This window comes from Mesoplodon bidens, assembly GCF_964165515.1.
Source record: "Mesoplodon bidens genome assembly, chromosome: 2".
NCBI lineage: Eukaryota > Metazoa > Chordata > Mammalia > Artiodactyla > Ziphiidae > Mesoplodon > Mesoplodon bidens.
This window is the reverse complement of record NC_138177.1, coordinates 160,114,474-160,130,985: the sequence shown is the minus strand read 5'-3', so window position 1 is coordinate 160,130,985 and position 16,512 is coordinate 160,114,474. Positions and strand designations below refer to the sequence as shown.

The 16,512-nt window shown below is 45.7% G+C and overlaps 1 protein-coding gene across 1 annotated transcript in view; it reads right to left on the bottom strand.

Moving 5' to 3' along the window:
- The window catches only part of CSMD2 (CUB and Sushi multiple domains 2), a 675,416-nt gene that overhangs the window by 231,258 nt on the left and 427,646 nt on the right, over positions 1 to 16,512 (bottom strand). Inside the window, 4 exon segments of the mRNA XM_081223918.1 lie at positions 3,043 to 3,159; positions 3,352 to 3,540; positions 4,228 to 4,415; positions 5,328 to 5,466. Of these exon segments, the coding sequence (XP_081080044.1) occupies positions 3,043 to 3,159; positions 3,352 to 3,540; positions 4,228 to 4,415; positions 5,328 to 5,466 (633 nt within the window).

The following is a 16,512-nucleotide window of genomic DNA, read 5'->3' as shown; positions in this document are numbered from 1 at the left end:
CTCAAAATTAGGAAAAAGCCAAAAGATGAAAATAAGAGACAACTAGTATTAACCTTTGGGGGCATAGCTCTTCAGACTGTTTTCTATGCACATATCCTTGCTTAATTTTTTATTTTTTAATAAATTAATTTTATTTATTTATTTATTTATTTATTTATTTTTGGCTGTGTTGGGTCTTCGTTGCTGTGCACGGGCTTTCTCTAGTTGTGGCGAGTGGGTGCTATTCTTCATTGCGGTGTGCGGGGTTCTCATTGCGGTGGCTTCTCTTGTTGCTGAGCATGGGCTCTAGGTGTGTGGGCTTCAGTAGTTGTGGCATACAGGCTCAGTAGTTGTGGCTTGTGGGATCTAGAGCACAGGCTCAGTAGTTGTAGTGCACGGGCTTAGTTGCTCCGCGGCATGTGGGATCTTCCTGGACCAGGGGTTGAACCTGTGTCCCCTGCACTGGCAGGTGGATTCTTAACCACTGTGCCACCAGGGAAGTCCTCCTTGCTTAATTTTTATAAACTGAATATATTACTTTGGCAAACTTCTTTTTTAGTCAACAGTGTATTGCAACCATCTGTGTAGGGCTTTAAATATTCTTTCACATTACTCCTTTCAGTAGCTGTATGGTAATATTGAATATTTCATTATTTGGCTATACCATACATTTAGTTAACATTTCCTGATTGATGGACATTGGAATAGTTACTAGTTTTTCAATTAATAAAGTGTTTTAGGGGACAACCTTGTAGCTAAATCTTGATGTACAGTTTATTTATTTTCTTCAGATAAATTCCAAGAAGTAGAACTGCTGGGTCCAGAGGCACGTACATTCTTTTTTTTTTTTAATTAATTAATTTATTTTTGGCTATGTTGGGTCTTTGTTGCTGTGCGCAGGCTTTCTCTAGTTGCGGCGAGTGGGGGCTACTCTTCGTTGTGGTGCGCGGACTTCTCATTGCGGTGGTTCCTCTTGTTGTGGAGCACGGGCTCTAGGCACACGGGCTTCAGTAGTTGAGGCGCGCGGGTTCTAGAACACAAGCTCAGTAGTTGTGGCGCATGGGCTTAGTTGCCCCACAGCATGTGGGATATTCCTGGACCAGGGATCAAGCATTGGCAGGCGGATTCTTAACCACTGTGCCACAGGGAAGTACCGGAGGCACGCATATTCTTAAGGCTTTTGATTCATTGCTGAATCATCCTCTGGAAAGTCTGAGCAGTTTCACACAATGGCAGCACGGAAGAATAGTATTCGTGTCTCTACACTGTCCCCCACACTGTTACACTGTTGCGATGTTCTCTGCTGACTTGAAAAGGGAAATGGCATTTCATTTACTGGGTGAACATGCATTTTTAAAATTGTTAGGGGCGGTCGAGGTCTTTTCATTTGTATTTCCTCTATTACAAAGTGTTTATAGCTTTGCTTATTTTATAGCCCTGTAGACCAGGCATATTTTTCTAAAAAAATTTTAAGAGCTCTTTATGCATCAGGTTCATGGTCCTTAGATGATTACATAGGTTGCAAATATTTTTGTCCATTAACTATTTGAATATTTTACATGAATATTTTGAATATTTATATCTTTATTTTAAAAAACCATAAATCCATTCAAAGTATTATTTAATCAAATCTAATAGTCTTTGCCTTTATGGATTCTACTTTTGGTGTTACTCTTTAAGTAAGTCCCACCTGAGGTTAGGCTTTCATATCTTTCTAGTACTAGAATTTGTGGATAAATGCGTGAGGTATGATTTGTTTTTTTCTTTTTCCCAAATGGTTAAGCCCACTGTTTTAAAACCATTTATTAAATAATCCATCCTCTCTTTAATGGATTGGAAATGACACTTCAATCATATACTAAAGACTGTCTCTCTCTCGCAGACACATATACACACACACTCTCTCTCTCTCACACACAGCCACACACACACACACACACACACACACACACACACACACACACATAGGGGAATCTATTTCTGGATCTTTATTTTCCCCCACTGATTTGTGTGTCCACTCCTATACTCATACCACATCATTAAAATTATTTTATCCCATAATAACATTTTAATATCTGGAAGGGTTACTCTTCCCTTTAAAGTTTTTCTTGGCTTTTCTACATGTTAATTCTTCAAGATCAGAGGTTCTTATTTAAAGGCACGCATCACAGTTACTAGTGAAGTGTTCTAAAAACATAGTTGCCTGGTTTCCACCACCAACGTAGAAAATCTAAACCTCTTGTGTAGGGGTCTAACATTAGAGTATTTGCCAAACTGCATTAAGAACCTTGACTCTAGATGAACTTCGGAGCAAGCTTCTGAGGGTAGAAGCCATCTCTGCCTGGTTACTGTGTATTCCCAGCCCCAGGGTCTGCCGCATAGGTGGAGTTCAATCAATATTTGTGGAGTGAAAGAGTATATTAGTTAATGTTTACTTGTAGTCAGCACCCTTACTTTGAACTTGGGACTCCCAAAGGTCATTTATGCCAGGGAAGGTAGGGCAAGAGTCCAGCCTGGTGAGGAATATGAAAACACTCCTCTGAGGAACAGTGTGAGTTCTGTGAGAAGAGGATTGCCACGTACAATATCTGAAGGCCAGTCGTGAGCAGAGGCAGCCTATGTTCCTCCAGAACTCAGTACAAGGAACTCAGTCTCAGGTTATCAGGAGGGGTCAGATCTGGCAGAAAATGAGAATAGGTGCCCCTTTGTTGAGTGGGTTGGTCACCTCTCCACCACGGGGGGTGTTTGGACAGAAGGTGTGTTGCCATCTTGTGCGGAGTGATTTGGAGAAGATTCCCGACCGAATTAAGTAGGTTTGAGAGCTGGTAATCTCTAAGATCTCTTCCAGAATGGAGATTTTAGGTTTGAAAACCATTTGTTGAATGAGTTCTGTGATTCAAAGAGATAGGAAGGTTCTGGGAGTTTTCTGGTTGGTGAGAAAAATTCAGACTAAGCCCAGAGGTCACTAGAGAGGGAGATCCCCATTGAGGTCATCTTGACCTGGGGACCTTGGGGCCCTGACCATGTTGCATCCCAATACCTGCCATGGGCCTAAACACTTACCCTTGCCATGTGATGTTTCGATAATCCAGGTGCAGTTCAAGTTGTTGGGGTAGAAATCAGGGAACCCCGGTGACAAGATGGTCCCACTGGAGCCTTGAATGAAGCCACCACAGAGAGCTGGAGAGGAGGGAAGGGGGCACTGAAAGACTGGAGCAGCCCAGGGAGCTTCCCCCACAGTCCCCCTGGGATCCCAGCCCCCATCTCGTCCAAACCTCCAACCCTCACTGACAGGGTCAGGGGGTCAGTGCCTGTGTTTTCAGGGCAGGAAAGGAGTCCTCTACTCTAGCGCCCCCTGCTGGTATGTCTCACCTTCACAGCTGGGCAGGGCCCGGCTCCACTGGAAGTTGGGCTCACACTCCAGGGGCTCCCCGTCGCTTAGTGTGTAGCCCGAGTCACAGCTGAAGGTCACCAGGGCGCCCACGTAGAAGTCATTCCCATGACGCTGCCCATTGACGGGGATGCCTGGATCCAGACAGTGGTCTGACTGCAGTGTGATAGCTGGAATAGAGAGCCCACAGCTGGAACAGCTCACTGTGAGCAGAGAGGGACCCCAGCTGACTCACAAAGGGAGGCGGGAGAGAGCCCTGATTGAGAGAAGGCTGGAGTTGTCATCCGCCCCCTCCTCAAATGTGGCTGTCAGTATCTGCTGAGGGTATCTGAAGACCCACCTCTCAGGGAGAACAAGCTGTCTTCATCACTTGTTCGTTCATCATTTGTTCAGTAACCATCAGTGAAGTGTCCCCTATGGCTTAGACGCCATGCTAAGGGTTATGGATACGAACACGGGTAAGAAAACGACCCTCTCCTCATGGTGCTCTCGGCCCTAAGTCACTAGAGTGGTCTGCAAAGAATTGAATCAACAGGCTCTTTCAACCGAGGCACCAGCGATGAATGCAGGTGATGAGAGAGGGTGAGGGAGCGGGAGATGACATCTCACTCCAATGTCACCATCTGTCCCCAGAGTGCCCAGCATGGTGGCACCCAGTCACCTGCACACAGAGGGGGACCTTCCATTCTTTCTAAAGTTGAGCTCTGAGAGATGCTGAGAACAAGCAGCACCTCCCGAGGAGCACAGCCTAACTGAGAATGCCACGGCGACGCGGCCGAGCGGGGCCTCTTGGTGGAGCTCAGCCCTTGGTCCTTTCCCCACATGGCCGACCCTGTCACTGACGCCCCGACACTCACTCTCATAGCGGAGCTGGAAGCCGATGTCCGAGTGACTCTTGTCGGTAGAGAAGAGGAGGTAGAGGTAGTTGCTGGTGCTGATGAGGAACTGGGGGACCTGCGTCCCGTGGTAAACTCCGATCAAGGGCGCCGAGTACGTCCGTCCATCTCGCACTTCCAGAGTGTCATAGTTGACCTCAGTTTTAAATCTGCCGAAGATGGAAATGAAGACGTCTTGAGAAACTTCATTAATTTGCAAATGACAAAAGGCCCTGCCTGACCTGGGCTTCAGAACAACTGGATTTTGGCAGGCTGGGATATTTTAGTATAATCTGCACACATTTACTGGAGATGTGGGAGGACCTTCCCTCCTGTATTGAACCCTCCTCCTCCTCCTCCTGTGGTTGGATGCGGATCTCCCAGTCCTCTCTGTGGCCTGGGCTGTGACCCATCTTCAGACCTACAGGAACAGTGACTAGCCTCATGGGAGTCAGAATGTTCTAGGCCAGGGGTCAGTAAACTACAGCCCCAGGGCCAATTCTGGTCTAGAGTCTGTTCTTGGATGGCCTAAGGGCTAAGAATGGTTTTTACACTTATAAAGCAGTATTTTTTTTTAAAGCAAAGACTATGCAACAGATATCAGCAAGTGTCCCATGAAAGCTAAAGTATTTACTACCTGGCCCTTCACAGGAAAGTTCGCAACGGCTATTCTAGGCCATGAACGCTTTGTCTAGAAGAAGTTTGTGTTCATACTTGGGTGGCTACTTCCCCCACCCGAGGGGCACAGCAAGGGTGGGAGTTAGAAGTGGGGCACATGAGCACGATTCGGGTCAGAGGTGAGGAAGACCGCCTTCCCACACTGGAAATGTCAGGGTTATGCTCCTCAGATACTAATAGTCCCCTACACATCACAGACCCCACTACTGAGAAGAAACCAAGGCCAAGGGCAAAGCCAGGGCAGCCTGCTCCCACCCCACCCAGGGCAGCCACTCGAGTGTTCTCTGACCTTGTTGACATGCCAGCATCGGTGCTGGTCCGTCGTCACCCACCCCAGCTTCCCTCCCACACCACTGCAGAGATATCACTCCTCATCCCCACCCCCAGGTTGTGGTTACAAGCACCTGTCGAAGGTGATTTTGATGGGGTAGCCTGGCTGGGCTTCAATCACCCAGGCACAGCTCAGGGCATCCTTGTAGAAGCCAGGCCAGCCCGGAGACAGGATGGTGCCACTGGGCGAAGTCAGATGACCACCGCAGGGAGCTGGGGGGACAGAAGGGAGAGAAGCAGGTTTCTTGGGGGGACAAATAAATAAACAAAAAAATCTCTCTATAAAACGTGTCTGCCAGCAAGTATTGTTTTTGTTTTTATGGAGAATTACATAAACTGTATAAACTGTGAGCTCTGTCTTTTGGGTCCTTTACGGATATGTCCAGTTATGTCACTTGGAGTTTTATGAAGGTCCAGAGGGGAGGAATGAAAAGAATCCTTTAAACAAAGTCCTTTGCCATTCTAGAAGTGTTGAAGTACAACTAATATTTGGGTCACACTGGTTCTCTCTTTGTTCCTGACTCAATCATCAGGCCTCTGGTAGAGGCATAAGCCCGGCCCACCCTGGCACAGCTGGCACCCGGTGCTCTGGCCCAGGAGCACACAGCCCGCTCCACTGTGAGCTCCCTGAGGGCAGGGGCCATATAATTTGTCTTATGCAACTCGGAACCCCCAGCCCTTAGCCTAGTGCTTGGCACACGGGTGTCCCTCAGTGACCATTGCTTGAATGAATAAATGAGTGGATGGAAGGATGAGCGTAGTCACGGCAGGTAAAGCCACAAGACCCCCAGGGTTCAGGCACCCCTCACGCTGGCTCTGAGCTTGCAAACCCTGTTATCTCAGTCCTTTGGTCTCTCTCTGCCCATGTTCCCACCCCTCAGTTTCCCATTTCATTCTCTCCCATCTTTCCCATCACTCCTGTCTCTTCCTGCAACCAGACCCTTGGCCCTGTGGTGGTCATTAGAGCTGCTCCAGTGCTCCGCCATCAGGCCACGTGGTTGGATTTCATTGTCCACCTTTTTGTGTCCATGTAGGCAAGGTCATGTGACTGCCTTGACCAATCAATCGAGGGTGGAAGTGATGCGTGTCACGTCCACGTGGGAACGTGAAGAGCCAGCGTGTGATCTGCAGCTTGTGACTGTGAAAGTCTAGAAGGAAGTACCATCAGCCTGGGCCTCTAAGTGACCCTGAGGAGAAGAGCCCCGTGACCCAGGTTACACATGTAGCGTGAGTAGTCTGTGTGAGAGTGAGACTCCTGTTTTTAAGCCACTGAGATTCTGGGGTTGTTTGTTAGTACAGTCTAACCTCGCCCACCCTGATAAGGCACCTCCCTCTCCGAGTCTGAGAATGAGGACATTGATCAGCACCAGCACCAAAGCCGCTGCCACTGTCACCACCACGGCCACGACTGAGAGCCCGCTCCCGTCACACGCTGAGCTTCACGTGTCTATCATGTTTGATCTTCACAAAACACAACCCCTGTGAGGAGGGTGCTATTATTTACTCCATTTTACAGCTAAGAAAGTGGAGCCTTATGGAGATTAAGTAACTAGCCCTTGTTAACCAGGGTTAGCAAGTGGTAGAACTTGGATTCAGACCTAGGAAGATAGCATAAAACCAGAGATCATACCCTAAGCAGCATCCCAGTTTTAAAAGAAACCCTGCTTCCTTGGGATCCCCTTACTGCGGTGCTACCAGGTACCCAAAATGCGCTGAACAAGACTGGAAAGGAAAGGGGATAAGGAGCTCCCAGCACTCCTATGTCTGCAAATTTTTGCAAATTTCCCCAAGTAATCAGTCTCATAAAACATAGCTAAATGTACCACACCTTTCCTCTCTCAATTCTGTAATCTTCCTGAAAATATCTAAAATAATTGTCAAGCATTCTTCACTGTTGTGGCCTCTCCCGTTGCGGAGCACAGGCTCCGGACGCGCAGGTTCAGCGGCCATGGCTCACAGGCCCAGCCGCTCCGCAGCATGTGGGATCTTCCCGGCCCGGGGCACGAACCCGCGTCCCCTGCATCGGCAGGCGGACTCTCAACCACTGCGCCACCAGGGAAGCCCAAGCATTCTTAATAGTAAATTATATTAGAAAGTTTAACTAACAAAGAAGACAAAAAGACTAATAATGATGTTAATAGTAGACAACTCGTACTGATGACTTACGATGCTCCCTGCTTTACACATGTTATCTCATTAAAAAATTTTTTTTTTATTGTGGTAAAAGTCACACAATATAAACCATACCATTTTAACCATATTTAACTGTTCAGTTCAGTGGCACTAAGTACATTCACACTGTTGTGCAACTCTCATCATCCTCCATCTCCTGAATTTTTCACCTTCCTAAACTGAAACTCTGTCCCCATTAAACACTAACTCCCCATTCGTCCTCCCCACACCCCCCACCCTCTTGCCCCTGGCATCTACCAAGGTATTTTCTGTCTCTATGACTTTGACTATTCTAGGTACTTCATATAAGTGGAATCAAACAGTATTTGTCTGCACCTAATGTATGTTGGAATGCATTTTTAAGGTTGACTTAATATATGTCCTGCAAACAGACTGTACTTTCTTTTTCTCCCCCTGTGCTATACAGTAGGCCCTCACCAGCCATCTACTTCATACATAGTAGTGTACATACGTCAATCCCAGTCTTCCAGTCCATCCCACCCAATCCATCCCACGTGTTATCTCATTTAAATGTGCACAGCATTTATGAAGTTATTCCCATTTTACAGAGGAGAAAACTGAGGCTAAGTAGGCTGACAGACTAGATCAAGAGCTAATAAAGTTAGAGCAGAGATTGAACCTCAAGACCTCTGTCTCCAAATCCCCCTGCAGCACATAATAGCACAACAACCACAGCTGATAGTTATGAACTCACTGCTACTGAGTTTACTATGTGTTAGGCTTAACGTGGATTATCCTTGTGACAATTGCAACATTAAAAGGTATATAACCATTATTATCCTGATTTTATAGGCGGGGATTATTATCCCATTTTCATTAAGTTGAGGCTTGGAGAAATGGAGAAATTACATAGCACTGCTATCGAACATTGAAAAGCATAAATTGTCTATAGGTATTGTTATTTGCTGAGTAACCTGTTTTCAAAACCCATCCATCCATGGCACTGAAACTACTAATACTTTGCTCTACTCTTCCAATGGACTTGTGAGACCTTGGAGGTGGGGAGGGGCATGCCTGCTGCGATGCGCCTGGGTCCCCAGGCAGGCACAGAGCCTCAGAAGAGAGTGGGGACTCTCTCTTGGCTCCCATTCAGCACAGGCCCAGCCTCTTTGGTTGCTGGACTGTGATGTTGTCACTCACTTTGCCGGAAGCCATAGATCACAGAGTCACTGTTGCCTGACAAGGCTACTCTCTATTCAGTCATATACATCAACAAAGCCCTATCTAAACTTTCCAGAGAAGGAAACTCAAATCTTTCCTTTGGTGTCCACCATTTTGTTTTCTTTCTCTGCTGTATCATTTTATCACTTTGGTTAGTTCCTCTCTTCTCTGCTCAGGTGATTGGCAAACAACCTCTCCATTCATTCAATCCTTCACTCTCTCTAGTTAATCTTCATATCCCAGGGTGGTGGTTGCCAGGCAGGGAGGAGGGGAGGATTCCTAAGTGCAGTGTCTCTTTAACATTTGAGATGATGCTCAACCTCCCTCTTACTGAGAAAATAAATACAAATCAAAACTATACTGAGAAATTATTTCTCATCCATCAGGTGCGGAAAATGCAAAAAGTCTGATGACTCGTGAAGCCGAGGGAAAGCAGGAATTCTAGTATTTTCCTGCTGGACATGCAAAAGAGCACAAACCCTACGCAGGGAAATTTGGTAGCATCCAGCAAAATTCATAGGCATTTATTCTCTCACCCAGCAACTCTACTTCTAGAACTCTATTCCAAAGATACACTGGCAAAAATATGCAAAGACATATATATGTACCAGGCTACATAACGCAGTACTATTTATAACAGCCAAAGAATGGAAACAGCCAGAATGCTCAGCAATAGGGAGCTGACTAAATGAATTGGGGTAATCAACAACATGGACTATTTATGCAGCTATAAAACAAGAATAAGGAATGTTCTATATAATGTCATGCAGTGGTCCCCAGAATATTTTATCAAGTGAATAAAAGCAAGATACAGCAGCAAAAGCAAGGGTAATGATTCCATTTATCTAAGAAAAGGGTGGGAGACACACACATATTTTCTCATATTAACAATCAATGAAAGGGCAAACTCAAAATGCAAAAGATTACCTATGGTTGGGGGGAGGGTCCAGGGTAGAGAGGATAGAGATAGAAGTTAGACTTTCTCAGAATATACCTTCTTTTAGAGGTTTAGCTTTGGAACTATGTAAATATTTCACATAATGAAAAAAGATTTAAATTTGATAAGCAATTTCTCAAAACTTAAAAGCAGTGTAAAATAAATGAATATAATACTGTATCAATTGGTAGCATAATCACACATGAAGAAACTAGTTAAAGAGATTTTAAAACACAGCAATTTGATAGTCCATCCCTAGTAGGATGTACAGACAAGAAGAATTGAAAGGAAAAACACATAAACGATTTTCAGTAATCGTACTGCTGTTGGTAGTATTGGTATTACAATTTGAGACTCCTGGGTGTATATTAAGGAATATGGGAAATTATGTTGGTGTTGAGAACTGGGATTACCAGCAAGAGTGAAAGAAGATATAGATACGACATCAAGGAAGTTCAGTGCAAAAGAAAAAATGTTCCTATATTTGAAATGAAATGAACCCATGATGCATTTTATCTTTCAAAAAATATTTCTTAGCTCCTTTCATTGTAAAGGCTTAGAAATGAGGACCTACTCAATAGTAATAAGCAGAGCCAGTGCCCAGATTCTGAATATCATTTCTCACTAAAAGGAACCAGGACTCCTTGGAGAAACAGCTGATTTTAGGTCAGGGACAGAAAACGTACAAGATGAGGTTGGGCCAATTTCAAAACGCTCCCGCCGGCTAATGGGACGATTTGAGCGTTGACTACAGTAATAACTGCAATGGAGTTAAATGCATAAAATATGTTTCAATCCTTTGGATTGTAATGATATTAAAAAAATGTTCAACTTTGGAAGACGTTAGAGTCAACCCATTAATATGAAAACTGGTAAATAAAGGAAAATAATGAAGTATTTGTCCTGTCTTTCCTGTATGAACTATACCACAGGGTAACCAAATAGTTGATCAGGGCAAGTTTTCCGTAAGTATTCCAGCTTATAAAAGAAGAGATAGAATGTTACCATTTAGTAATCTCTAGGCTATGATCACTGATGGCTCCTAACATCACCCAAAGAGAAACAACTAGACATTACATGCATCTGATAGAGGCACAGAGCCCTGCCTATAAAATATTCTGGCCAAACACCAGAACCTGAATCTGATTAGGCTTCTAGAACTTACTGCCAATTAAAGGAAATATAAGAGAGAGAGGATCATGTTAAACAACCTCCTAGGGACGTAATCGCCAAAATTCAGACTGCAGGAGACTCCTCAGGATAAACAGCCTGGCTTCCTCAACAAAAATATAGCAAGAGGGTGGGAAGACACCTACAGATGAAAAAGGACTTGAAACATATCAGCCTCACTAGGGCTCTGACTTCTTAAAAAATACTATGAAAGAAAGGGTTAGATAGATAATCATGGAAACTTGATTGTATTAAGTAATTATTTTCATAATTTTAAGATAACAGCATGGTGGTTCTGTTGTAAGGAGTTCTTTTCATCCATTAGAAATACACACTAAAATGTTGTGCATGAAATATCATGCCTGAAATTTGCTTCACAATAATCCAGAGCAGGGTAATGGTGGGAGATGCTGGTAAGGCAGAGGGTATGAATGAAATGAAATAGGCCATGAGTTTATAATTGTTGAAGCCAGGTGATGGGTACATGGGGTTCGCTACACTATTCTCTCTGTTTGAAATTTTCCATTAAAATTGTTAGGGTGAAAAGAAGGATATACACATAGATACACACACACACACACACACACACAAACACACACACACACACACGGAAAAGACAAAAAAAGAGGAGAGGGTCCTGCCTTGAACTGAGAGAAGAATTCAGCAATAAGAGAAAAGAGGTACCCAGTGCCTTATCCCAGTGCCTGGCACAGAGTAGGTGCTCAATAAATAGTTTGTGGAAGGAATGAAATACTGCATTTTGTGCCCCCTCAAATTCATAGGATGAAACCTTAACTCCCATGTGACTGGCTTTGGAGATGGGCCTTTAAGGCCATAACGATGGTGAAATGAGGGCATATGGGTGGGACCTAATCCAAAAGAACCGGTGTCCTTACAAGAAGAAGAAACATCAGGAGTGCACGTACACAGAGAAAAAGGCCATGTGAGGACACAGCAAGAAGATGGCCATCTGCTAGCTAAGGGGAGAGATGTCGGGAGAAAGCAGCCCTGCTGGCTCCTTGATCTTGGACCTCCAGCATCCAGAACCATGAGAAAACACATTTCTGTTGTTTATGTCACCCAGTTTGTGGTATGTTGTTATGGCAGCACGAGATGGCTAGTGCGCTGGGCTTCTGATGAGGGGCTGGTGTCCCCTGTGAGGGAGGACCCACCTCTCCTGACCTTGGATGCTATAGTTGTACGAGGCAAAGGGCAGTTGGGGGTGGTGATGGGATAGAGTGATGCTGGGAACTCATGCTTCCTGAGCCCTCACAGGCCGCATGCTAATTGATGTATGCTTCTGCTTTTCCTGTAAGTTCACCCTCACAGCAAACTTTACGGTGGGTACTGGCGTTAGCCTCATTTCCTAGTTGAGGAAACGGGTACAGAGGGCTTAGGTAACTGGTCCAGAAACACACAGCAGGGAAGCAGCAGGGCCAGGATTTAAACCCAGGCAGTCTGGCTCCAGAGCCTCCATTTCTAACCTCTACGGGTGGACGTGGGAATGCACACCCCCCACATACTACTGCCCTCAAAAGGGTCTCAGTGTGAATATGTAGAAGCAGTGGAAGCTTTTTCCTTGACTCCCTCCAGCGCTGCCTCCCCACTACCGCCCCCCGCCCCCCCATACCCCTCACCACCTATCCTCCACCATTTTGTGGTAGAACAAAAGGAGAATGAACTTTGGAGTCAGACCACATTTGGTGGTTCAAAGTGATTGTTTGGTATCAAAATATCTGGATCTGACTCTCCCATTCACTTAGCTGTGTGATCTTGGTCAAGTTACTTAACCACTCTGTGCTTCAGTTTCCTTATCTGTGAAATGAAGATCATAACAGTACCTCCCCTGTAGGGTCATCATGAAGATGTAATACAACAGTGTGTGTAGAAGATGTAATACAAGAGTGTGTGTAAAGCAGTTGGTGTAGTATTTAGCACATAGTAAGTGCTCAATTATTACTAGCTGGGTAATCACAGGCGAGCCAATTCACCTTGCTGGTTTGCAGATTTCTCATGCATAAAGCCTAATAATCTTTCTCACAAGAGTGACAAGAAGATTAAACGAAATAATGTTAGAAACTCAGTAACTACCCTTTTTCCTCAGAGGCCTAAATGAACTACCACCATCACTTAGACTCCTCTTGTGGGAGTGGGGAGAACTGACCTTTCTTTTTTAGAAGACTTTTTTTTAAATTATAAAAATAACACATTTATTTTACATACAGAGAGAAAAACATGTGGACGTGTCTACACCAAAGTGTTACGCCATTTTTCTCTGGGGAGTGGGATTAGGAAATGAATATTTCCACTTTCACTTTATTGCACTTGTGTATTGTTTACATTGTTTACAACTACCAAGTATTACTTTACAAATGAAAATACATACTCACTGTAGGTAATTTATCTCCTTTTTTCCCATGTATTTCTTTTAAACAGCATATTTTTTTAAACCCAGTTTGAGAGTCTTGGTCTTCTAATAGGGAATTTCATTACCTTTATTATCGTAACTGATATGTTTGTTTTACTGCTGTCGTTTTGTTTTATGTTGTCCATTTCTGATGCTTCCACGTGGTGTCCTGTCTCCTTTGTCTTTTGTGATAGGCAATATGTTTCCTTTCGTTTTAATTTTCCACTGGGATATAGAAAGTAGAAAACCTGCTTTTCATCCTATCTGTGGATGCTTTTAAGTCTTTTACAAATATGTTTGAAATTATATTCTCTCTAGTGATATAATTCAAGAAAAATACAGTAACAGGGTAGCCAAGAGCCTGGGTTTGGATTCTGGTTCTGTTACTTACAAGCTGGGAGGACCCTGGGCAAGTGACTTAGCTTCTCTGTTCTTTAATAGGACAATAACAATACCTGCTACCTAGACTGGTACCTGGCTGAAATGAGGTGACACCTGTAAACCACCTACCATAGTGATGTGTAATTAGTTCGTTCTTCCTTAAAAGAGACAAGGAAGAGATGAATGCGGGGGTGAGAACCATGCGTTCCTTTCTAGCTGTTTCACTACTTGGAAGTCTTTCTTAGGAAATTTCTGATTTTAAATATATGGATCTCTTATTATGTCCTCTGCTCTGTAGGTCAGGGGTCAGCAAACTACAGCCCAGGGGCCAAATGCAACCCATTCATTTCTCTTTTGTCAAAGCTGTTTTTGCATAACGATGGCAGAGTTGAGGGGAGATCTTAGGGCCCTCAAAGCTGAAAACACTTCCTAGCTAGCCCTTTAAGAAAAAGTTTGCCGACTTCTGCTTTAGATCAGCCAGATGATCATCCTTCTTTCTAAATTTAGGAGAAGAAGCCATTTTCTCCCTGTCCTTTTATAGCCTCTCCAAAGCTAAGAGGCTCTTAGCATATATTAAAAGATTTTTTAAAAGACCATTAGCTTCCACATTTATTTGTCCACAAGGTGGGGATACTTAATCAAAAACAAAACTAGAAAAAATGGAAAGACAAAGATGCTGATTACAAAGCAGGGTTCTTCCAAGGCTCAACACAGGAGGGAAAGGGGCCAAGGAGGGGCCAGATTCCAGGAGCTTCTTACCCTGTCTGCTCTACAGTTTCAAGTCCAGAATTGGCCACCCTAGGTGGTGTCTGGCTCTCACTCTGGCCCTCTAATCTGCTGCTCCCCAGGTCTCCGGAAACCAGATTGGTATCAAACGCCCATCATTCTAGGAAGACTGAGCAGACTCCCCTTGTGCCAACTCAGCACCTCTCCAACAGGCTGCCCCCTTATTTCTGGTTGTCCACTGTCCCCCAACCTAAGCATTTTCCCCTCCAGGGACAGAATGAATGAGACAGCTCTAATTTCAAAATTAAGACTCAGCCTATGAAGCAGTGAACCGCTTTAAGGTCCCTTAATGAAGGTCGAGCTCTCTGGCACATTCACTCATGGTCTGGAGTGGTTCACTGCACCGGCAGAACTATGGTCTAGGAGCACCTGATTCAGGAAAGTGGATGGTGGGGAGGAGGATTCTGTAGTTACCAAGTCCTGATCCCTCTCAGGGGGGTCAACTCCACTGGGGCTGAGCCCTGCAGGCTCAGGGGCACTGTGGCCTGGGCTTCTGCCCCGGAAGTCCCGTAGTCTTGGTTGGGAGATAGGGCCAAGACTCGTGGAACTGGTAAAGAAAAATGTAGTCACGGTGAGACCAAATATCGGATAGAGTGGTCCGGCGGTGGCCCACAGAGCAAGGGATCCAGGAGGAAGGGGAGATCAGGTGAGTGGGAGACAGCAGGGAAGATGTCCTGGATGAGACGGACCACGAGGAAAACCAAAGAAGACAGAGGAGGTTGACGGGCATGAGGGAGGATGGGGGGCCCAGCCTGAAGGAAAGGCGAGACCACTGACCGACAAGCCCCCAGACCCTGGGCTCTGCCTCACCCCCAAACAACCCCAGCAGACACGAGTGGTTACGCCCCTGCTGCCGACGAGGGAGCTACCCAGCCCATCGGGTCCACAACTGGGAGGGGGCAAAGATAGGAGTTTCACGGTTCCCTGACACCAAAGCTTATGCTGTTTCCAAAAGTGCTAGCTCTGCTGGGTAAAAATAGCAGAGGAGGTGGTGTGGACGTGGTTGTGTGACCGTGGAGGGCAGGAAGATGCCTGTTTGTGTCACGATTGGAGCAGGCACCTGGAAGGATGAACCCACCACATGATCCCCCGAAGTGGACCAATATGCATCGGATGGTGTCAGGGATGGTTAAAATTGGGTGAATATCATGCTCACAGCCAACACTGACTGAGCGCTGCCTCTCTGCCAGGCACTGCTCCAGGAGTGGTGTTTGCTCACGACCACCCTGTGAGGGGGCTCCCATTATGAGCTGCACTTTACAGATGGGGCAGCTGAGGCACAGAGGAGTCAAGTCACTTGGCCCCAGTGACTCAGCGGGTAAGTTTCAGGAAGGAGACAAAAGGCAGTCTGGTGAGAGTCAGGGCTCTGGAGGCCATGAGGGAGGCTCTAACCTAGTTAAAAAGTCATTCATTCATTCATTCATTCATTGATTCAGTGATTGATCAACCAGTATTGACTGAGCATCTTGTAGGCATCAAACAATATGCCAGCTGTGGGGATACGAGCCCAAGGAAGATCCCCTAACCTCACGGAGCTTACACACCAGCAAGAGCATGGCTAACACTTATGCTAGGAACTCACTCTCTGCCAGGAAGTGCCCTTTACATGTGCATCTTATTATCATCTCCCCACTTGTTTTTTAGCTGAAGAAAAACAAACAAACCAGAGGCTCAGAGGGAAAAAGGCGACTCGCCAGGATTCCAGCCCAGGTCCCTCTGACTCGACGCCACCCTCTCTGCCTCGGACCCTGTGCCCTTGGTGGTCTCTCCTCCCCGCTTCCCCTGCCTGTCAGCTCTGGGGCAGCGGTTGCCCTGAGGCACGCCCCCTCGCTCTCCTGTCCTTCCCCCTTGCTGGCCGGGGTGCTTGGATTTGGGTTTGGGGACTGCATATGGAGAGGTCCCTTAGGTCGCTACCCTCTGTCCATCACGCAAGGTAAGAGGAAGGCGCTTTCTGGGTCCCAGAAGCAGGGAACTGCAGCCCTTGCCTCCACTGTCACTGCCTTCAAGGGGTCTGTGGGAGACTCATTTTCCACCCATTATTCACAAGTATTTATCGAGGGCCTATTCTGTGCCAGGCATTGTGCTTGGTGCACAAGTTTTACATAATTTCTGCCCTTAAGAAGCTTAATTTGTGTTTTCCGTGCCTGCAGTTGGGGGGACCAGATGGCTAGCCTCTGAAACGGAGTCAAAACCTGTCTGCATGGCAAGGCAGGACCGAGGAGAC